This window comes from Phaethon aethereus (assembly GCF_964289735.1).
Source record: "Phaethon aethereus genome assembly, chromosome: 10".
NCBI lineage: Eukaryota > Metazoa > Chordata > Aves > Phaethontiformes > Phaethontidae > Phaethon > Phaethon aethereus.
This window is the reverse complement of record NC_138586.1, coordinates 22811899-22836232: the sequence shown is the minus strand read 5'-3', so window position 1 is coordinate 22836232 and position 24334 is coordinate 22811899. Positions and strand designations below refer to the sequence as shown.

General features: G+C 42.8%; 1 protein-coding gene and 1 pseudogene across 2 annotated transcripts in view; both read right to left on the bottom strand.

The window, feature by feature from the left end:
* Positions 1–810: 810 nt before the first annotated feature.
* LOC309408387 (syntaxin-1A homolog) lies at positions 811–2335 on the bottom strand (annotated as a pseudogene). The gene is made up of 2 exons: positions 2262–2335; positions 811–1885 (listed from the first exon to the last, which is right to left on the bottom strand). The product of its transcript is annotated as a syntaxin-1A homolog (transcript).
* A 7950-nt stretch (positions 2336–10285) lies between these two features.
* The window catches only part of BRWD3 (bromodomain and WD repeat domain containing 3), a gene marked incomplete at both ends in the record, with an annotated part of 56183 nt that continues 42134 nt past the window's right edge, over positions 10286–24334 (bottom strand). Inside the window, 15 exons of the mRNA XM_082003990.1 lie at positions 10286–11070; positions 12197–12355; positions 12865–12962; positions 13536–13699; positions 16711–16863; positions 17127–17267; positions 17823–17879; positions 19424–19505; positions 19594–19719; positions 20442–20562; positions 21243–21398; positions 21489–21550; positions 21918–22029; positions 22444–22526; positions 22751–22875. Of these exons, the coding sequence (XP_081860116.1) occupies positions 10286–11070; positions 12197–12355; positions 12865–12962; positions 13536–13699; positions 16711–16863; positions 17127–17267; positions 17823–17879; positions 19424–19505; positions 19594–19719; positions 20442–20562; positions 21243–21398; positions 21489–21550; positions 21918–22029; positions 22444–22526; positions 22751–22875 (2424 nt within the window). The remainder of the gene's footprint in view (positions 11071–12196; positions 12356–12864; positions 12963–13535; positions 13700–16710; positions 16864–17126; positions 17268–17822; positions 17880–19423; positions 19506–19593; positions 19720–20441; positions 20563–21242; positions 21399–21488; positions 21551–21917; positions 22030–22443; positions 22527–22750; positions 22876–24334) is intronic.

The window sequence follows — 24334 nt, the reverse complement described above, 5'->3', positions numbered from 1 at the left end:
CGGCCTGTCCTCACCTCCCGAGCAGCTCTGCAACGCTTCACTTGCTTCACTTCCCGGGGTTCCCCCCTTCCAACTGCGCGGTGCTCGGAGCGCGCTCCAGGCAGCGCAGTTACGGGAGCTCAGCACATCCCCAGCCTCAGCACCGGGCGGGAGCAGCGAAATTACAGCCCTTTCTTAGCACTGCCTGGGGATGACATGTTGGGGACGGGGGGATGCAGTTCTCGGGGCGCCTGGGCAGTGAAAACATCCCGGGATGTGGGGATGTCCCAGCTACATCCTTCCATCGCCCATACACCTGCCTCCCGGGGCTCCCACGACGGTGGTGCTGTTTGACTTGTGCTTTCTGCAAGTTCCAGGGAAGAGAGAAATGCAAAATTCAGGTGTTTAAATCACAAACCCTTGCTGTGCTTGCCATCCTGGATTTTCATTACGGTTAATTTTCTAGAGAAAAAAGACCATTTCTTCTCTCAGATAAAAAGTTGTGGATTTTTAAAATAAATAAAGAGGTAGCTTCCATTCAACAAGTTTCAAATGAAAAAGTAGCATTCATTTAGACCTCAGAAACAAAAAAGGAAAGGAAAAGCGGGCAGGAACAGAGGTGGCTCAGCCTGGCTCCCCAGGGCACCGCCGCTCTTGCAAGGATGGACATTCCTGATGCTGGGAGTCTTCCAGGTCAACAGAAAATACCCGTACAGGGAAAAGAGGTGCGCTCATCAGCCTGAAAATCAAGCATTCTAGATTGATAAGAATTTAACCCAACAGACACACCAAGAAGTCATTCCGTCTCTGCTCTTCGTTGGCTTTGGGCTAACTGCTGCGGAGAAATAACTCACCCATCCACGCGCAAGGGGTGCACGGGCCCCGCGCCATCATGCAGGAAGTACAGACAGCAGCCACCTCTCGTGACACCATTTCTTGCACAGACACAGGAGGGAAATCCATGAGAGCTGCTTCAACATCCTCCCAGTGCGGCGGGACCTGCTCAGGCTCATCGGACGGTCGGCCGGAGGCGGGACAGGCGGGTGCAGCAGGCGCAGAGGCTGGGCACGGCCATCAGCAGGGCCGAGAGCCACGACGGCCGCGACGGCCGCTGGTACACGAAGGCTTTCTTCACCTCGCCGCCGGTCTGGGCGACGTAGTCAAGGGTGCGCAGGACGTAGCGCTCCACGCCGTCGGCGGCCCCGTGCTGTTCGGCCAGCAGCCCATCCAGCTGCAGGAAGAGCCCGTGCAGCTCTGCCATCTGCGTTTCCAGGTCGAGGAGCTGCTGCTGGCGCGCCTGGGCCGAGGCCAGGCGCTGCTTGGCCTTCGGCTCCCCCAGGCCCCAGCCCACGATGCGGGGTGCCTCGGGCCTCTCGGCCAGCCCGTCCAGGCCCTCAGCCCGCAGGTCGATGCCCACCAGCTCTGCATGCCTCCCGATCCGCTCCTTCAGCCTCTGCCGGTAGCGGCTCTCCCGGGCGTTAATGGCGGGCGAGGGCGGCACGGTGGTAGCAGCCGCAGCAGCAGCCACAGCTGGGTCTGGCAGACGCGGGGGCCCGCTCGCCCCGTGCCCCCCTCTGGCGCTGCCGGCAGGTCGCCCAGCTGGGGCTGCAGGGCCACGGCCTCGCGGGCGAAGGCGGCTCTGGCAGCACTGACGTGCTGCTTGTCCCGGGCAATGGTCTCCTGGGAGGCACAGCGCAGCACCGTCTGCTGTGTCCTGTCGATGCTCTGGGAGAGCTGCTCCAGCCCGTCCAGCGCCCGCTGGAGCTCGGCCGCCTCCTGCAAGGCCCGGCTGACGGGGCTGCCATCATCCCGGCCAAACGCCGCATCGTCAAAGCACCAGGCGTCCTCGTGCGGGTTCCCCTCGGCCGCGGCTCACCGCCGCAGCTCTGCCAGCCAGTCCCTCACGCTCCACGCCGGCCGCCGGCACCGTCAGCCCCGGGAGGCCGGAGCTCCCTGCGTCAGCGGGAGCTGTTAAAACCGTCCCTCCCGGCGCACAAGCAGATACTGAGGGAGGCGGGCGGGCCGCCCCGCATCAGCCGCCGGGCTCGACCCCGCGGCACTGCCGGCAGGCAGGGGAAAGGGCTTTCGCCGAGAGGCAGAGCGGGAGGAAGGTGGCCTGGGGTGGGACGGCCGCTGGCACCGCCGGCACCTGCGTCACAGGCGAGGCTCTCCTGGCTCAACATCTGATCCTCCGGGTTCGGAAACAAAGGGCTTTTGTTCACCAAGAAACAAAGCAACCCCAAAAATCCAGGCTCCCAGGGGCAGAGGAGGGGGTCGCCCACCTGGCGCTCCCCCCGGCCTCCCCTCCTGCACCCCGAAAATGGCCTTCGAATGGCTTCGGAGGAGGAACGGGCATGTAGGCGACCACACACGGCCGCCCTTCTCAGGCCTCTTAATGAGCCTTGGAGAGCAGCTCCCCATGAGAGGGGAGGGCGGATCATCCTATTGCCCATTTTGAACTGAAAAGACGGGACGGAGGCAAAGTTTGGCTTCCCCTGCGAAGGTCAGCGAGGCTCTGAGAGCGGGAGGGTGCCCCATGAGCCCCCGCGCCACGGGCCGGGCCCTGCGCACGCGAAGCACCGCGCGAGCGGCCGGTGGGTGGACAGAGAACACCGCTTCAGGGTTTTCCGGGCTGGAAACGAGCGTTGGGATGACGCAGCTGTCCTGCACATCAGGGCAAGGCCGTATGTAGTCCACACGCTGCTGAAATCCATAAAAATCACAATTTAATTCTAAAACATCTGCAAAAATTACCCTTAGGAACAGTACTTCTACAAAACGCGTTTCCAAAGTGCATTAGGAGGATAACTGAGTCGCTCCCTGCCACGCTGACCTTTTGTATCATATATTTTATAGCATGTATTACCACATATGACCTCAACATACAATGACATAAAGTATATGATATAATATCTACAGGGGCGACAGCTAAGGGCGGTGTGACGAAGGTAAAGCCGCTCTGAAGAGTAATTTCTGCTCACTAATGCCATTTGATGGTCCTTAGCAGGGGGGCTGCAGCGTCTGGGCAACACAAGTTTAATTTTGTTCTCTGTAACCAACAAGGCCAAGAAACCAAAAACAACGCCCTGTTGGTCCCGGGGCCTGGAGTACGAGCATTGCATTTAACCCATCTGAAAGGAGTTTCCATTGGGCTTGTTTGAATCAGCGCAATAAAATGAAACGTCAAGTCAGTCAGGAGGTTAACGGGGGGAAGCCAAAACGCTGCGTCGCGAGAGCAATACGCGGCGCGATAGGCTCGAGAGCCAGCTGAGTGGCACGGGACAGGTTAACGGCCGGAGGCTGCCCTTGGCCGAATAGCTTCTAGGAGCCGTTTTTGAGTACTGAACCGTCGGTGCCCGATGGGGCGCGAGGGCTCTAAAGCCCTTGTGCAGCGCCTGTGCGAAACGGGGCCCCGGGCCGGGCCCAGCCCCTGCCCGCTCGCGTGCGGGGCGGCGCGGCGTCGGCCTCGGCCCAGTTTACAGTTCAACCGCTTGCAGGCGACGGTCAGCGCCGGCCCCCGGCCGAGGCCGAAGACCCCCGACCCTGGGGCGGTGCCCAGCCCGCGCCGGCCACGCCACCGGGGCAGCTTTAAGCCGAAGCCGGAGCCGAGCGGGCGCCGCTTGCCGAGGGGAAGCCCCGCGGCAGCAGTGTTTCCGCTGCTGTTCAGCAAGAGGGCGAGAAGAGGGATGAAAAAGGAGTAGTTTTTCGGTTTGCATTAAACACCCCTTCAAAATAGGTACGACTTCCTCCTCCAGCTGCACCCCACCGCCTGAAACGACGCGTGTGCCGCGGTGGCGGCGGGGACCTCGGCCAGAAAGCGCGGCACCCGCGTCGGTGCTGCTTGGGGAGGCTCTGCAGAGGGCCTGTCGCCCCGCCAGCGCTTCTCGCACCGCTTCCCAAGAACGCATTTGCGGTTCCTCTCCTTTTGCCCAGGAAAACAGTATTTTGGAGCCAGGCCGGATGACGATTTGGGCGACGGACCCCCGGTGAGCCCCCGTGCTTGCCTTTGGCCAAGGCGAGGGTCTCCGTCCTGTCCTCCTCGAGATCTGCACAGTTTATAAAAGCTTCTATATCCACTTTATTAAAGTTTCTTTTTTTTAAAGTATAAAATGATCCAGTTGAATCAAAAAGTGATTTTCTTTTTACATTGAAAACTCAATTTCAATTTTTTTTGTCTTTTTAATAGCTAAACTATTTAGTAAGTAATGCAAAACCAAAGTAAGAGTTTATCTTCTTTTTTATTAAGACAATCCCACAGCTGGAAAATGAAACATCCTAGATTACATAAGTGACTTCAAAAAAACTAGAAAAAAATCTTTACAAATTTACATTTGTACAATACAAAAACTAACAGCTCATTGCATATAAATATTACATTTGGTCTGCCAACAAGTGGCATCAAAATCCCTGAAGTATTCATTTAAAGGGACCTGAGATCGCGGATGTGAAGATATGGGCATAAATATCACCTGGAAAAAAAAATAATATAGAAAGTAGACATAATTCTAATAGTTTTGTGCATTTTTGGAGTATTTTTAAATCATCCAGAACATGAACTGTAGAGCCTGTAGCACATGAATTTTATCGCTCCAACATCAACTGGTATTTCTAAATGAAATCTGCTATAATGACTCATGGAGGAATGAATAGCCTGTATTAGTATTTCTACAGAAAAATAATTCTCAGACTCTGATTTCTGAGTATATCCGAGCAGCCACCACTCTCTGAGGAGGCATTTTTAAAGGAGAGAAAAACAGAGGATTTTGATTTTGTCTGCCAAAGAGCGGTGCAGTCAACCCCTCCTGCGAACATTCAGGCAGGACCTCGGCTCCCCCGGCCTCCGGAGCAGCTCCTCTCGCTGTCCTGCCTGCTTCTCACAGACCCAGAAATCGGGAAGAGATGCAGTGCTTGCCAATTAAAAAAAACCCCAAAACTGAGAAACTGCTCTTAATTGTCCAACGGTTTAAAGATTTTCCAAATATTTACACGTTTCTCGGTTCCCAAACGTGGCTGCGTTATCGACCAGGAGTATTAACTCGCAAGCGCAGCACAAAGCTGCTCGGTTTTGCTTTAAATTCTCACAAACTCTTATCAGGTACCCACATCCATGCACATAAACGTATTTAAGCACCATTTTTATAATACTAGAGTTAAGGCTGTGACAGCAATTCCACTGGAAATCTAATTTTTCAGGGATTCATAGCACAGTTGTGTAAGTTTGCTGTGGGCTGAACATGACATATTAAAAATGTACAAGATTCCAACAGGTCTTTGCATTTCTAATACTAAAAAAGACAACTTTTAGACTAAATTTTGCAGGCTGTTACTTACTGTACATAAAGGAGTCGGGTTTTTAACTTTTTTTCAATGTGTAAACCTCTGATATACTAATATTTGAAAATTATCTATCGCACATGCGCAGTAATTTTCTATAATACATACTCGTAAGAACACAATGACAGCTCCCTACAATACTAAATATAGATTTATCCGTGGATTGTTAACTGCTCCTTCAGTCTATCATGTAAATAATTAGCTTTTTATTAAACTTTGCATGATGGTTTTAAAAAAGAAATAAAATTAAGACATGTAAACACACAAATACATTTTTAAAACATCGAGTTCATGACACAGACCAACGATAGCAGGACGCTCCAAGTCAGGGCTGACAAGACGCTCCTTAAACCTACAGCTGTTCAGTTTTCCCTGTTACTCACCGCTGAGATTAAAGATGAAATATTAACCACGTTCTTAACAAAAATTAGGGATTTAAACTTATTTTCTCATGTTAATACTGTGTGATTTTGAACGGTTGTCAAAGCCATGACAGCGACACCCAGGAGCAGCTTTTTCCAATGCTTGACAAGGTTCATCTTGCTTTTTGCGGTCAAGAGAGCCTCCAAACACCGTCAAAAGCAACACACTGTAGTTGGTCTTTCCACAATTTTTAAATTACTTGAAAACTCTCTTTACTACGCACCCGGCGTCAGTTCTTTTCAGTGCTCTATGTACTACACAGTCTTTCCGCTCTTGTGCGGGAGAAGCAGCCGAGCTGCACATCTGAGAAAACATTCCGGGAAAATTAAAATATGCAACAGGACGCAAAATTTTAAGCAGCCAAAAATCCTCCACAAAGTCTTTCTTCATGATTATATTTAGCTTGTTTATCTGCAGGGTGGGGTGGATTGGGATAAGGGGGTGGCCTCTGCTTAGTTTATGGAGAAAGGAGTGATGGAAAGAGAGGAGTGATGAAACTGCCCAGACCCATTCAAGTTCAAGCACCAACATAAAAGTTTCATGGGTTATTTAAAACAAATCTCTCGTGAGGCTGGAAGCATACGACTTCTAGAAGGGTTATATTAACTGCAATTCACACAGCAAGGGAAAAGAAAAAAAGGAGTAATTCCATAGATAGGGAGGGCGGGTGTCAAGGGGCAGCAGGGGGAACCAAGTGTTTTTAGGTAGCTGGGTGTCGGGCAGCACAACGGGAGCCATCCTGCAGCCTCCTGCCTCGGAGCAAGGGAAGGCACATGCTGCCCCGTCTGTTCTGGCAGAATCTCTACATGGGGTACGGGTGCCCGCAGAGGTGCGGAGCAGCCAAGAAGCCAGCCCTCAAACTTTCCGTCTTCATTAGATCCACCTCCAGCAGTTTGGGTATGTTGCTAGTAAACAAAGGCAGGCAGATATAAAAAAATATGGAAAGTCTTGGGGGAAAAGAGGCATAGAAAGAACTAAATCTTACAGTCTAGCCGAAATCTAATTCATCAAGATATCATAAGTTTCCAAAAGAGTACCATAAATAACCTACGGGGCAATAAAGGGAAGCTAAAGAAGAGAGGTGGAGCATGGCAAAGAGAAAAGCAAAAGGTGACGGGGAAAATAAAAAGCAGGGAAAGTTTGGGCTGAACCGAGACAACAGCACTTCGCTACTGCAAAATAAGCTTCGTCATTCATGCCCTGGTCTGGGAAGAAACGGGAGCGCTACAGCAGATGTGTAAGGAGAAATCGGAGAACGAAGATGCACACAAGACCTTCATCCCCATCCCCACAGAGGACGGAGTGCGTGGGGCTCACGCTCTGCTGCGAGTAAAGCCCCTTGGGGCGCGAGCCCCGTTTTCCAAGGTGACTCCGAATGCCCTCAAGTCCCCCGGCAACTCGGGAGAGGGATCACCCACGATCGCACACCTAGAGAAAACCTTGCCTGAGAATTAATCCTACTGCAGCGGAGGAACCCCTGGCCTGCCTGCACGCCTTGTTAGCCTTCAGGAGTCCGACACCTCATCAGAACTTCAAACCCTTTCCTTAGGCAGAGTTTTGGAGGTTTTTTGGTAAAAGTGCGAGGAGAGAGACTAAGGTCCTGAATCCGCAACACAGCGGGCAGTGCAGCGGCTAGGAGCTTGGCAAGTTCATGAGATGCTTGCTGAGCGCCCAGGTTTTGGATCAGGGACCAAGACGGTACAAGGTTTAAATAATTTTCCTGCTTCTGCTGCACCTCTGGGTCGATACTAAGTTTTCTGCAACCGTAAGTGGCTCCTAATAGGATCTGCGTTTTGAGAGAAAGTGTCCAAGTTACTACGAAATTATAATTATTCCACAGAACGAGGCTATGAGAAATCAATTGCCTAACTCAGAGAAAGAATCCAGATACAAAAGCAAGTAAAAATAACATCTCTAAAAACAAGTTATTTCTTCCATGCTTATAAAAGGTTCTCATGCACAAAAAAGCTTTTTTTTTTTTTTTTACAATAAGCAATAGTTGTTGTTCTAGCACACCCTGCTGTCTAGCTCTTAATCATGTAACACATTTGATTAATACTTACGCCACAGCAAAGTGATGCTTCACTGTTATCTTCACAGTACTTCATTACATAGAAAAGATACATGTAAGAACATATTGAATAGTATTCTAATTGCTGCTAAAATACACAAACTTATAAAATGATTTCTCTGGAATCCACGTGTTTTATCTCTCCCAAACCCCTACACAAAATAAATAAGTGGATCTTCAGCCAGTCAGACATATATGAAAAGCATTTCTTTTGCACATCAAGATTTTCAGGCTTTAGAACAGAAACCATAGTGTTTACATTAGCTCAACAGGACTGACCTAAAGGGGTATGATTCTGACTATGAACTGATGCATACATGCTATTCCTGGTTACCGTATGTAGAAGAATCGATCAGTCAAAGAAATAATACATTTCTTATAAATATATATGTGTGTGTATATATACATATATATGACAGAGATGATAGGACAGGCGTTTATATTTTAAAGCCCAACACAGAAGTAGGAGAGCCTCTGCACTCTTTTTTTCCCCCCCATCAAAACACAACTGAATCAAATCCAGCAATGGATTATGGCCGATTCAAAACATTCCTTAAAAAAATTAAAAGTGTGATTTTTGTACGGTACCATAAACTCGTATTAATTCTCTGAGCAATTTAGGATATACTCTCCTCCATCACAAAACTAAACCTCTGCATTTTTTCAAGTAATTTTGCATCTAACTAGCATTTTTGGAAAGCGAGATAAAACAGCTAGCGCTTAATATAGAAAGTAAAAAATTAAATCCCTTCTGCATCTGAGAATATACATGGGTCACTCTTTGCTGCCTGAGGTTTTCCAGAATTGTTGACCAAGCTGTGCACAGAAGAACTTAAGGATATTGGATGAAAGTTTAAAAAAAAAAAACCAAACACAAAAACCCCCCTCAAAAAACTCCATCAAAACATTCTAGCCTCTTTTTTCATTTGTTCTCTCTGTGTAATTTAACTCACTCTCTTAACCAAGCTAGAACGGTCAGATTTGTTTAGACAACGGGAGAAAATGGAAGTCCCATATATATTCCAGCCAGACCCTACAACGCAAGAGGCTGCTCATCTCCAGCTCAGCCCACGCCAAACGCCTCCTCCTGTTCACCGAGGAGCGAGACGACAAATGTCGTCACATACTGTACTATTACTACCAAAGCGATTTCTGTTTTCAAGTTAGCGTTTTTCAGGATAACAAGGGTACAGTGCAACACGAATTCTCTTCTGGAAGCTTGAGTTACACGCGTCCGTCTGGAGGATGTGAACAGGGGCTTACCCATACTGCCTGCCACCAGAGGTACCAGAGCTCCGTTCAGCTCCCTCATCACCTTCAAGGGGCAAATTAAACCTAACAGATTTGCACCGAGCAAGTGGCAGCAGAAACGTGTGGCAGAGAGTCGGCCTGTCTGCACAAACAAATCGTCATCTGCTGAAAACATTACGCTGCTGAAAACTCTGAGAATTAATTAGATTTGTTTTCCTTGTGTCAACATAATGAAGATATAGTTACTCTACAACTTCACGAGCAATTCCATCCCTCTACGCTCCTTCTTCCCTCTTCTTCAACACGTACTGAGTAATAGCATCTATTTTCTTTTAAGTTTCCAGTAGTTGTAAATAGAGGTAGCTGAGCTACTATTAAAAATCACGCTATGCTTTGAAGAGGAGGAACCTTTCAAATGTTGAAGTTACCCCTTAGCTGCACAATCTCTATTAATACTATAAAAATATGAGAGGACAAAAAGAAAATAGATGCACGTAACTTTTGCATTTGGCACCTTTTGTCTAGATATTCATACTTCTCAAGTATTCTCTTTTTAATAAAGTTAATGCACACATAGGACACACCACATCAAAGGTTTGCTACATATTTACAAGGCACCAACCCTTTGTCACTTTTTACACGAATAAAGAACCGATAGAAAGCACATCAGGACCCCCGTAACTGTAGTATAGACATACTTCAGTTCAGCACAATTCATGAACATTTGGCCTGGGAAGATTAAAATAATCCAGATCCTTCTTACAATATAGAAACTGTAAACATTTTATAGCTGCCTTTAGGATTGGTGTATTGTGCAAAAGTTATAATTATTACTGTGTATAAGGATTTATGGCAGAAACCACATAAAAACTCTGTAAGAAGGTGCTATTTCTATAATACAAAAACAAAACAAGGGAGGGAAGTCATAATCATGACTCAAAATGTCATGTTCTTATTGAGAAGCTGGAAGCCTCTTTAATGTGATGAACTCGTAGTGTGTGGGGAAGAATTTCTGTAATTTAAGGCCTAATGAATAAGGCTTGTTTTGACCAATGAAGTGTGGCGATCTGAAGTTTTAAAACAAACACAAACGGACGTAATGGAAAAGCACCACTGTGAAACTTGAGTGGAGTCCCCGCACAACTTGCTTGGTAGATTTTCTGGTAAAATCCCTGCAGTAGAAGGCCATTGAAGTTCTTTTAAAATTGTTCCAAAGTTTTTCATCTGTCAATAATTCCATCCCATGAGATGGCTGACCCTGGCTTTTTCTGTCATTTTCCGCACCCTGCCTGACCTGGAAGTACCAAGGTTCAAAGGATCCTCGGTGTGCACAAAATTGTCATTATCAGAATCGTCGTTGTACAAGACAGTTCTCCTGCCCTCGTTCCTTGTTTTGATTCGAGGCGGTCTACTGAATCGCCCTCCAAACACGTTTTCACCAAATTGTCCTCCAAACAGGTTTTCAAATTCATCGTCTGTAATTCGGGCACGTTTTGCTCTGGTGGCTCCTCGTGAGGCTCCTCTGCCTCCTCGGCCTCTTCTTCCTCCCCTGCCGCCACCTCTTCCTCTGCCACAGCCTCTTCCACCTCTACCACCTCTTCCCCCTCTACTCCATCTCCCCCACCTCCCCCATCTACCTCTCCTCCCTGTGCCTCTGCCCTGCCAATTCCGTTTCCCACCGGTGATTTTTCTTTTGATTTTTCTTTTGGGTTTTTTGGATTGCACAACTTTGCTGTAGTCATGGTCTCCATCAATGTAATCCTGATCTGTTCTAGACGTTGATTCAGAGTCTGAATCGGAGCCGCTTCTGCTTTCAGAACTTGAACTGGATCCCGATTCCCCACTTTCTGATGAAGACAAACCAGATTTTTCCTTTAATTCTCTCTTCTTCTTTTCCTCTTCCTCCGCCTCCTCCAGATGCTCATCTTCTGATGCACTTAGTAACTTCCTCTTGACTCCCGTCCGAGGTTCTCTGCCATCACCATTTGTAAGTGGTCCATCAGGAGAGTGATCTAAGCAAACACAAAATAACCCTATCGGTTATCATCATCACGCCTGAGCCAAACAGGATACAAAAGGTCGGATTCGCCTCAGCTGCCTTTGAGGTGTGCTCTGGGGACGATCCAGCTCTGAGCTACTCGCCACAGACGACATTCATATGCTGTGGAGACAAACACTGCTCTAAGGGGAAATTTATCAGACAAAGCAAGCACAGTTCATCTTAGCAGGAAGCAAGAACTGCAAATTGTCTTGACTTCTTAGTTCAGCGAAGATCCAGTCAATAAGAGGAGCCCAGAGGGACTAGGTTAAACACAAACATCTACCATTCAGTCAGATGAATCCTACTAAGGGCGTCAAGGCAGAAAAACCTTCAAAATCCATTCCAAACCTAAAAATACACATTAAAATAATGTGCTCACTAGGACTGCTGAACACCTTAACTTAAAACTATAGTGAAGTATTTTGATGGCTTGTGACCCAAAATACCGCATGTTTTCAGTTACCAATCCAACAACGAAAATTAAATTAGATTTAACACGGGATACGAAAAGCTCACCTGCAACACTGCTACAGCACAGGAGTAAGGACTTGATAAAAGCTTCAGGGTTTCAGCCAATGTTCATTTGATGCCTACCTCAGTGGAAAGTCTGATTAACATGTCCCAGAGAGAAAATAGCAAAGCTTTCGAACAGAGTGTTTCCACTTCTAATCACAACCACTTAGCTTTGACTATGACAAAAATATTTAAAACTTTGTAATTTGTTTTCATTTCTGGTTTCAACTTAATTAAGAAAAGGACAATGTTTTGGGGTGGGGATTCTTTTGGTTTGGTTTGCTTTTTTATAACTCCTGAAGGAACTGTAATTCTCAAGAAGTTTAAGAGCAATCAAGCTTTTCCATCTGGAGTGATTATAAAGGACTTCACTGAAGCACATGTGGCATCATGTGCATGCCACACTTCGGACAAGAGACCATAGAGCTGTGAAAAGTAAGGTAAATTTACTTATTTAGTATGGTTTGGGGATATAGTGTAATGCCAGACTCAGGCAACAATATCATAAGCATTAGAAAGAAGCAACATCTTTCCTTTCCGGTGCAACCAGTCATTCAAAGAACAGAATACTTATTATTTCTCACCTTGTTTCACTGGTGTAGTTTTACTCCTGATTGGCCTACTTTTCCCTAGATCAATGGTATTTCCACTTCGGTTCTGTGCATTTGAGCCTGAGGAAGATGGCTGGCCTTCCATCTCTTCACCAGTGGCTGAACCCAGAGGTTCTTCTGCTGTATCTGAAACTTTAGACAGGACACCACTAATGTGACAGAGTAACTTTTATTCTCTGTTCATAGGGTTGTAATGCAAGGCATTTTGGGGAAGTTTTGTATCACCTGAGTTAACAGCCCAAGTTAGGAGGTTAATCTCACCAAGCTGCTTCTGCAGTCATGAACAGATAGATTCCTCCAGGATGTAATCCAAAGTAAGCTTAATGTATTTGTAATCACTGTATGAGAAAAGCCCATATACAAGAAATCCAGGCTCTTGTCACCAGATTAATTCTTAGCAAGGACAGTCCCAGGTTCCCTGTTCTCTGACCTTTACCAATAATGGCAGGAGGGCCAAGGTCAGCTAACACAATCTATAGACAACGTGACTTTGCTACTTGCTCTTTCAACAGGTAGGTTTTGGATGCGTCTCACGAAGATAAGATTTAAACTGAACATTAAATATCCTTCAGCTTTTTCATCGTTCTGCACATACAATTTGCTGCAAGAGAAAGGATGCATTTTAGAAAATTTCTCCTCACCATGAGATGAAACTGAAGAACTAGTCCTAGTCAAAGGCAGTGAGGTATTCTGGTTGGGTTTAGGTTGAATCTTCATTTGCTTCTGTTTCCCTTTTGGGCTGAAAACACAAAATATCCCGAAGAGATAAAACTGTTAGTGCCAAGAGACTCAAAACACAAAACTAATTTCCCATGCAGTGTGTTTTGGTTTTTGCAGCAAATGCGTAACACAAATGATCTCTTCCCAATGCTTGCACAGGTGTAGAAATACTAAAAATAGTGACAATATCATTCTGTTTGGGAAAGGCATGTAAGTCTGCAAGAACAAGATTTTATCTCACCTTTTAAAACAAATACTCAGTTTACTTAGCTAATGTATCACACAGAAGTCAAAAAAGTGTTATACAACACTTTTTTCAACAGTTATCAAACAAAGGCAAAAACAAACTTGCTCTTCCATTTTCTCCAGAGGGAATACTTCTAATTATATAGAAGTATTATATATTTCTATTATATTTTTCACTTACCAGAATTATGCATGAATTACAAATTGAGCTCATGATTTTATCACCCAAAAGAGCAATGACATCAGGAAATGAGCAATACTGTTACTGACTGCTTATTCAGGAAGGCATGTCTACCACTTTCATCTCAAAGGACACTGACAGCAAGCCTCACTATCATTACATTACCTAGATGCTCTGCTAGTTGACGGTGAACTGCTACTGCTTCTTAGCCGTTTTCGGTACCGTGGCCTTTTCCTCTTCTGACATTGCATTGCGGACTTATACTCAGAAATAATATTTTTCATATGATTTTCAAATAAGGCAGATAGTCGAAGTGTCATGCTGTAAATCTGGAGTGAGAGAGCATGGTCATACTTATTAGAAGTTGAATAACTAGAAGATCAGAAAAAAAAGAAAAAAAAAAAAATCACAAAGATGCCCCAACTTTGTAGCACAAAAGAAAAATTCATGGTGACATTCAACTACAAGGTTCTCTACAGATAATTTCCTTCCATGGTACAATGGTATTCCAGCAACAGAAAGTGTTTTCATAAAAGGTTTTAATTATTTACAGCACAAAATATTTATAGAGTTAAAGGAAAATGGATATCTAGATTACTGAAATATAGCCTCCTTTTTTAATCTCCATAAAGCATGGAAGCACCCCATAAGCTAACTTGATGTACCAAGGGAAAACAATTGAACTTTGCTGCCCTCTCACCTTTGTTTTTTGCTTTAATTCCCTAGTGGCGAGTCCTTACACCACCCCCACAGAGCTGCATACAGAAGACAACTAAAATGTCCTCATTCCTATTTTCTGTAACCAGATGTCAAAATCCTTAAACGACTTGCCTGTCCTTTTTCTAGGCCCTGCCTCTGTGTAGCCTCATCCACAAATTCACTCATGGCTGTTTCTTCATATTTCAGACTGTATTCACCTCTGTTCAAGATTTCACCTTGGATGTGTCTGAGTTCTGACAAACTAATAGTTCAAACTCAGCATAAATAAAACAAAGCTCTTGATTCCTTCCTCATACCCATACCCTTCTGCTGCATCCCCTCTTGTGAAAATTGTGTAAACACCGTCAAGATGATATCATCATCTTCTACTCAGACCACTTTCCATTTTCTGCAGCGTGTCTGAATATATAAACTCTTTGATATAGAGTTTTCTTTACATTCATATAACTTAATTTTTGCCCAGATCCTTACGTTTTAGCAATGTCTCTTTCTGCAGCTCTGGTATGTAGCACTCTGCCCTTCTTGCCTCCATTCAGGATGCTGTTGCAAAGATGGTAAAATGGGCTAGAAAACCCCAGGATATTGGCGCACATTTGGCTGTGGAGGAACCTGCAGCGGCAGAAGGCCCAGTTGTGTGCCCCAGCCCTCCTGCAGGATCATCTCACTGAGGCATTTCACAGCATTTAAGCAAATGGATATTGATGGGCCACTCTAATAAAGTACTTGGGATTTGACTCACAAGCTGCTCAGTTATTAATAGAGGCAAGTTCCCAGGGAGTGTGGAGCAGTAAATAACTCACCAAGTTTACTCTGATGTCAAGCACACATAAAACACCCTCAAATCATCTGTCTTCTTGCAATACTCTACTGATTTCCTTTCTATTAAAGCAAAAGTTACTGGTCTTTATCTTCAGAGCTTACCCACAGCCCACCTTTCAGCCCTTACTCAACTCCAGGAGTTCCAGCTACCTTCAGCGGCGGCAACTTTGTGCTTTCTCTCACACCCGCTAACACTCGGCTGGAATTCCCCTCTCCCACAGCATCATCCTACTTCAAGCTGACTCTCATCGTCCTGCTTACACAAAACACAGTAGTAGTTACTCCACTGATGAGCTAAGACTACTACTCCTCAAGCGACGGGTAAGGTCACACAATCTCCTGCTTCCTCCCACCTGGCACCGTTTACATGTACACTGAAAGCTCTTTGCAACACATTCTGCTCTTCATCCTGCTTGAGAGTGCCTAGCATAATAAAATGTTGTGTCACACCATGTTAGGCGCCGCATGAAAATTTTACAGAAATATTAAATTCTATGTATTATTGTGCTTTAAGTAACAGTAGCTCAATCTAGCCCCAAATGGTACGCATTTCTTAATAGTTTATAAGTGCTCCTGTTTCTACATGGAAATATTAGGCAACGTTGTAACCAGCACTCTTATCTATGCTAAATGATGTGTTTCGTCACAACTTAAGCATCTTATTTAATGTGCAGCTTTTCCTTATAATAATAAGTCATTACAAACCCAATTCTCTTTAGTGTCTGGAAACACAGTCAAAATTCCTTCTATTTTGATATTATGAAGACATTAACCACTGGAATCCTATTCTACATCACCAGTGGTAAAAACTGCATCTGTGTCCTCCTGCCGACTTGTGATTTTGTGAGCATAAACAATATATTATTCAAACACTGGAAAATTTTAGAATCGTTTCATCATTTAGCAGCTTCGGAGAGGCTGACAGGCAATACACTGCACAGGAACACATATCAAACATAGCTATGTTCACATGATCAGTCATACACTTAGTAGTCACTTTACCTAGCTCATATAAAAATATCTATATTCTAATGTTTTGATCTCGCCTTTCCCTCTTGCCATATCCTGTTTAGGGCTCCAGTCCAATACATTTTTTCTGCCTAAGTAGATTCCTATTCCTGCATGCAAAAAATGCAAGATTAGCACCTAAGAAACACAGGCAACACTGTGCAAAAGTCTTGCCAAGCATAATAAGTAAACTTGGAAAAAATTAAGTATCATAATGCTCTCATCTCCTTTAGTAGTAGAAATATTGCATAATACTTGCATTGGAATCATGGAATCATAGAACAGAATCATAGAATCATTAAGGTTGGAAAAGACCTTTAAGATCAAGTCCAACCGCCAACTTGACACCACCATGCCCACTAAATCATGTGCCAAAGTGCCACATCTACATGTTTTTTGAACACAAAATTAACAGTAGCTTAAAAAAGATCCTACTATATATATGCAGTAATCAAGCGGATAGCTTTGTTTCCAGGAATAAAATATTGAAAAAATAAAAGCAACTGGTGATCAGTTTTCTGCTACAAATATTCGAAGAAATAGATGCAGCAGTAACCATACAATTTCTCAAAAGCTTTAAGTTCAGAAAGTTCAGATGAAAATGAAATTCAGAAGTGAACCGCGTAAGTAGAACAAAGCAAATTAATAACCCTAGGTCCCCGAATTGACATATACTACTTCTTTTTATTTCACAATGCAGTGTTTTGCTCTCCAGATACAGACCTTATTTCATGCACTGTATTCACGTAGGGCCAGGGTCTTTGTAAAGAAGGTATTAAAATTTATTACTTACTCGAGACTTTTTATTAGGAGTGTAAGCTTTAGAGTTGCAGAATATTAAACGAATATCTTTGTAGAATTCCAAGGGACTAGTGTAGTTTCCTGCTTCCAAGGTTTCTTTCACAGTGCTGAAGTCCATAGGAGTGTCTACAATATCTCGATAATCCTGTAAGAATATACAAGAAAATAATAAAGGCTGTCAAACCCTACAGCAATAAAAACACCTAAGTGTTCATCCACAACAGTGGCTCTCACGTAATTATTCATTCTTGAGAGTAACTGCAGATAATTCCCTGAAAACGTCAGTGCACAGAACACAGTGTGTTCCAGCTCAGAAAGGGAGAGGTTAGAAACATGCCCAGCACAGATGTTTTGCCAAAGGATGAATAACAGGCTTTTTTAAATTTTGGACATGCAAGTTGTACTTACAGGATAGGAGAAGAGATCAACTGGCTGTCTGAAAGGCTCTGAGTCCTCTCTTTCATAAATCAGGTTTAACAACTGCTTGCATTGCTCTTTCCAAGCATCAGGACTTGCTTTCATGGGCTGTCTTTTTATTCGTCGTCTTACCTGCAGGGGAACAGATGTATTTCATCAGTTTTCAGAATATTTGGATTTTTCACTTTAAGTTCCTATTAATTTGGCAACCTTATGATTCAAAGCAGACCGCCACAATTAAAAACAGTACTGCAGTAAGATTAAAGCATAGCTGATGGCACAACAATACGCAGTATGCGAATTGCAGAAATACGCCTTTTCTGGTAATATGTAAGCACTCAAACCCATGAGGGGTATGCAGTATGTCAGATCCAGCCTTGCTATTTTTGTCAGCTTTCACCCAAATTTGACTGAAAATGAATCTTCTCTAGGTATTTTTCAAATCAAATAATAATAATAAAAAAAAATTCTTCAGCAATTAAGTAAATTTTCCTGCACAATAACTTCCTTAGTCTGCCAACACTTACCTAGACATGCAACTGAATTCACACTATTCTACAGACTGTAGAATTTGCTCTGATAGTTCTAAAGCTATGATAAATTTAAACCATTCCAGACCTAAACGGGTGTTTCAGTACCTGGTCTGTCTCCCTTCAGGAACTAGAGCAAGCAGAAATGTTTACTCACTCGTCTTTTTCCAGAGGAAGTTCCTGGAGCATCTGAATCTACATCTACTTCTGCCACCTAAAGGCAAAGGTAATGATTACACACACGCATGCTTGTATGCGCCCTCAGCAACGAAAAAAGGGTTTAAAACCAAACAGGCAACAGCAACCACAATTTTAAACTACTCAAATGCAATGAATGGTTCAAGAAACTAGTCTCAAACTAGAGCTTGCATACCTTAAAAAAAAAGTAGGTGGATAAGTTGTTTCATCTCTTTTCCAAGTTTGCTTCCATAGAAATTATAAACAAACGTGAGAAATATGAATGGCTTACTTTCAGTCCTTAAGATGCAGCTAAGTCCCAGTCTTGCAGACCTGTATTCTCCTGCCTAAATTATCATGCCCTGAGCAGCTGTACTGAGTTTATTCAGGTTTCATGTAGTACCTTACTTACATGAAGTGTATGTAATATTCTTTTCAAAATCTGGATTTAGAAATTACAACAAAAACTCCTTTGTACACAGCTTTCAACCACTAATTAAAAATAAAGAGGAAAAGTGATTGCTTGAAAGCTCCTACAAAAAATCTGAAAGTAATTTCTCTCTTATATTAAAACTTATTATAAACCAAGACATGCTCTTTGAAAGGCTAGAGAGAAAGGAAGGTGACACAGTAACAATTCTGGACACTTCTGATCACTGCTTGACATGGAACAAATGAGAGTCGCAACTGGCACAAGAAGGTTGAGTTGGGAAAGGAGGGTTTGCTATTTAAGTCATAGAAATGCCTCATTTTCTTCAAAATACTCCTTTAATATTCCATGAAAATGGATGCCATTATTATATTTTCAGTTTTATAAAAGTAATTAAATTATTACATTGTAGTACAGACTTTAAGTTTCAATGCAAATCCAAGACAACAGCACCAGCCATAAGCATATAGGTGTTCAAGCAGCATCAGGTTTAACTTAAATATTTCAAAACTGCAACAATGGAGTATGTCTTGGGGGAAGGGAGGAGGGAAGAAACCTCCTAACTAAATCTTATACTAGCTCATGTATTGGAAAGCAACACTGAAAAAGTAAAACAAAACCAAGTGACTTAGGTTATAACAGGTCCCTTCTTTGCAACAGAAACTGCAGCACATTTCAAAATGTTTACAAACTGCATTTAAGGGAAGAAGGTGTAAGGAGAGAGAAAAAATTAAAGGAAGTTATATGTAACCTGGTTTCTACCTGTCATTTCACTCCACAGTACAACTGACGGGAAATGACACAGAATTACATAAGAAAACCAGCTCTGCTGCCTCGTTGACAATGGGAGAGCTGTTGTCCTGGTTTGGCAGACTGAATAATAGCCCCAGTTCATATTCCTCTTACTTACTAATACTTCCTCACACAACAAAACGTCATGTACTGAGAGAAGATTAAAGATAGGCAGTTCCAAGAATGATTTTTCTTACTTAAGGGAGGTTATTGCCCCAGGTGAGCAACTCAAACGACATAAATAGGCTCATCTCAAAAACTCAGTGCAACCACTTATAAAATAAAAACTCAACAAAAATCTTCCAGGTGCTGAATTTAAAAAGGCAAGAAGTTCTGACAATCAGACCTAATGGTCTTACCTCCTCCTCTTCATCAGTACTGCTTAGGTCTTCTGCTTTCACCTTGTTGTATATTTCTAATATATCAGTACAACTCTGATCCCTGCAGGATGATAACAAAAGCCAAAATACGAAATCAAATATCTCAGAAACTCAAGATGTCAGATCCATAAAGTAAAAAACATGCCTACCCAATGAAGCGAAGTAAGACATCTGTTACAATTTTGGCTGCTTTGACTATAGGACTGTCTGGCTCGTTGAAAGTCCTGGCATTATGTTCAATGTATCGTACCTCCCACATCAGTGCAGAGATTCTCCTAAAAAAAAAAAAAAAAACAACAACGGGTGGGGGGGCATGAACCAGAAGAGAGGAAGGTGTACATTATTTTCCTTCTGATTTCAGTAAGATTCCTCAGTAAAAAAAAAAAAAGGGATCAGGTAATCCAGGTCCAAGAGAAAGAGGTTGCCCAAGACCAAGGTAAGTAGTTCCCATACTGCTGACTGCCCCAATGTGCCAGACTGCAACAGCTTTGTGGAAGAAAGACGTCCCTCTTCAAATCAGCAACGAATGGAACGAAAAGAGGAAACAAACCTACTGAAGGAGACACCTGACTGCTCCCACTTAGAGAAAGCCTTAGAGATAATGTGGTCCTCAGAGTGGGGAAAAAGAACAGGATATTATTTAGCCCCAGGCTAACTGGAGAAACTGAGATATCCAGTTTGCAGCACTATTTAGCCCACTTCTGGCAATGGCAAAACAAGCAAAGCATCTGGTTCAAAGACAGTAGAGATACAGATGAAGAAAATATGTTCTGCCTATAATGCATCCAGCTCAGTATGTTAAATAAAAAAGACACTCCAGATACAGATATAACAGCTTTTGCCTTAACAATGTGGCCAAAAGAAACTATTATTCGGCAAGACTCACTTTCCCCATGGCCAAATAGAATCTGATTGTATGCAGTTGGCCCATCAAAGAAATATATTGCTGAAGTGGCATTACATAGTATTCAGCTAAACACATTAAAATCCAACTGACCTATAAAACCTGTTTTCAAGCCTCCTCCTGATTGTGGTGAGGTCAGTTGGATAAGCAACAACAGTGCAATACATGGGATAGGCACTAAGGTCCACCGGAACAGCAAAGGGATTAGAAATGTCTGAAAGACAAAAGATCAAAATAATTTACATGCCTCAGAAGATACCAGAAGGAAAGTTGTAAGATAACTTGATTCCTTATAATAGGCTTGCTTTCTAAGAATTCAGCAAAAGCTATACAGCTGGATATGTCATTATCCAAAGGGTAGGATTCCTCCTCTTGTACCATCTGTTAACTGCTCTTGAAAAAGCATTTTTTGTTTAAGTATTGCATCTGAGATTTTCATGCCAGCAGCCAACTGTATTGCTGAAAAGCAACATGGCATATGCACTTACAACAGGTATAACAATACAGACATGTCCCGTGTATAAATATAGGATAGAATTTAAATCACAGTGTGATATTAAATGGCTACAAACAAGTTCCAAGGTATTTTTTGGGGAAGATGCTTGGTGAGGATTTGTTGGCTGTTTTTCAATGGGTTTAATTCAATGTTTTGCTCATTCATATTTAGATATGACCCATCGAGAATCCCCATTGACTTGACAGGAAGCAGGTCAAACCCCAGAAGAAAAACGGAGAAGGACACCGTATGAAATTTAAAAGGCTCTTTTCAATGATTTAGTTGAGCACATTTCAAATACTCCACACCAACTCCCAACACTCCATCCTATCTACTCCTCAGTCATGTGCCACCACACTGATATTCTTAATCCTCCCACCTTTTATCTTCAAACATACCAAGGGAAAGAAGTTGCTCAATCCCCCGGATTACTCGTTCACATTCTTCATCTCTGGAATGGGCCCCCCATTCTCCTTCCTGGGGTTTGTAGAGAAGAGCTGTCAGCTCATCTGGAGTCACAGGAACTCCAGCACCAACCTCCTCTGGATAAGCAGCTAAATATGAAGAATTCAACAACAGTAAGTAGTAGCAGTGGCAAAAAACTATTTACTTTGTACATGGACATGATTTCAACACACACTTACTTCCTTCTGGAATTGGTTCCATGTCCCATGGACTCATCCTCTCTCTTTCATTATTGTCCCAGCTATTAAAAAAAAACAAACAAAAAACATTCAAAAGCACAAGTTAGAGCTGAATATGATACACCTTTTCTCTATCAGACTTAAAACAAAAGGTCTTGCCTATTAGAATCAAGACATGTCACTAGCTACATTCCAGCTCCTTATTTTTCTTATAACTCCTATATATTCACTGCACTGCTGCTTACACTAAAAGCACTGTTTTATGAGTAAGCTCATAATTAAATAAATAAAAACAAAGTGGCTGATCGTGTGCTTAAATGGGAAAAAGGATCCCAGTTCTTGAGGTACACATTTAAGTTGCATGTAAACATCTAGAATACCCAGAGCGTGTAAACATGTGTGATACATTACAGCTATGTAAATACTTACTGAACACAGTAGCACTGGAAAGAACTATCGGGATATTCTGCCTGGAAAGGCTGCTGACTCTCCACAGTTCCAAACCACCAAGCATCATCTATTATACTGCGAAATCTATCCCCTACGAGGATGCAAAAGAACAACATAAATAACTGTTAAATGCTTCTTTTTAGAGAATCAGCTTCATCTTTTGTAAACGTGCTACTTCAGGTCTTACATTTTGCACTACAGGAATCAAGCACTTCCCCTAAAGGAAGAATTTTCACAGCTCTAGTTAATTAGTCACAGCTGCCCCCATGCTTCAAATCACAACATAACAGTAGATTCTTCTGCTATCACAGGCCTTGTGACACTTTCTCTCATTTCTCTTTTTTTTTTCCTGCTACAGGAATTGTAGCAAACATCAAATAAAGTTTCCAATGATCACTATAATGTCTGCTATAGCCCTTTACATCATGTAATACAGACACTGTAACCTATTAAACAGCTGCAGAAATGTTGCAAAACATATGGAAGTGGGAAAAAAAGTAGTTACCTATTTGCCAGTTCCTTTCTTTGGCTTCATTATAAAACTGATGCAGCACAAGGAAGTCAATAACATCTGGCATATCATGGTACCTTCATGAAGCACACATAAAAAAATGCTTCTGTTACACACAAACATAGTTCCACATGTACAATACAGACAGTCTTCAAACACAACATCTCATGCATTTTATTTTCAAGTTTGGTGTAGTAACGAATTAATGCCACGACCAAGAGAAAAAAGAAAGGAGGAAGGGGAAGCTTCTAAACTGCAAGAAAATCTCTTGAAGAATGTCACTAGCATTTCAGTTACTTACTTTATGGAAAATGATTCTCCTGTCATTTTGCCTGTGATTGGATCTAGGAATGCAAGCTTCAGGCAGCAGAGCGTAGGAGGCCCAACTTCATATTTAATTCCTACAGTCTTCACAAATTCTTGTTCCTATTTATCAATAAGCATGGAAGAGTATTATTTTAACTTGCTAACAACAAAAACATCCGTGTTAAAGTACCAAATATATTAATAAAAAACATGTATGTTTCCACTCCACAGTCCAGGTGATTTCACCCATAAAGTTTTCTCTTCCAAATACTAAAAATCAATCACGGTCACCTTAAAAACGAAAAAGATGCAAGATGCTCATTCCCTTGGTAGATTTGTGAACAAGATACCCACAAATTATTTACCTTTTGTAAGAAGATTCTAAGGAACATACCACTCTGGTTTTAACCACACTGACGGCACCAAAGGTTATACCTGACTAAACCCAGGGCCTCTCACCCTTGCACAGCAACATGCAGGGAAACAAAAGGAAACTCTTCCTCTTAAAGCGGAAATTCAACAATAGCCTTTATGTTCACATCCTGTCAAACATCAGCCGGTGGTAAGATCTCGATCCTAAATGAAACACTATTTCCTTTGCCTTACAAACCGATGATGCCTTTGAAGATTACAGCTGGAATCACTGAATACCTAGGACTAGTAACTGGATATTTTCCCAGTAAAGCAATTATTTTCATTAATAGAACCACTGGCATACACATATATGAATATTAGCATACATATATGTGCTCTTCTCTCGATATGAAAACTGAGCAAAGCAGAAAAAAATATGGCAACACTGTGGATTGAGTATTAAGAGACTCAGTGGTTCAAAGCAAAAGGATAAGAAAAATCCACAGAACTATGTAAACCTAGTATCTACCCAAGCAATCCATGTTACATTTTGTAAAAATATGTTGTAAGATATTGTCTTGCTCTGCCAAGAATTTAAGAACATACACAATTACATGTTTAGATAAATCCACTGTTTAACAGAGCTTGTGCATACACTTAGGTCTTTACACCATATATCTTACTTCTCACCATAGCATCTGAAACAATAAATAGAACCTAGATGTTCAGGTCATTGTAGAGTGTCATTAGAACTATAAACAGCTTCTGAGTGGTGACTTCTGCATGAATTAGTGTTAAGAAAAACAAACAAACCCAGAGTCATAAAATAATTTGGGTTGAAAGTGATCCCTAAGAATCATCAAGTCCAAAATCCCAGTTATGGCAGGGCTAACGTCCAAGTTAGATCAAGCCACTCGGAGCTTGCCCTGTTGAGCTTTGAAAAGTCATCAAGGATGGAGATTCCACGCTCTCTCTGGGCAACCTGTTCCAATGTTAACTACTCTCACACTGACCTTTTTTAAAATTTATTTAATATTATACATTTTTAATCCATCAGGCAAGAATACCACACTAGGTAAACCTTCTCATTCTTCAATATCCTTCTGGCTTTCTGCTATCAGGAACCAAACAGATGAAAAATGAAAACACTGATTTTAAAATTTACAATTTTCATTTTGACATTAATATTTTAAAGTAATGCTTTCTTCATATTTTTCATACTGGC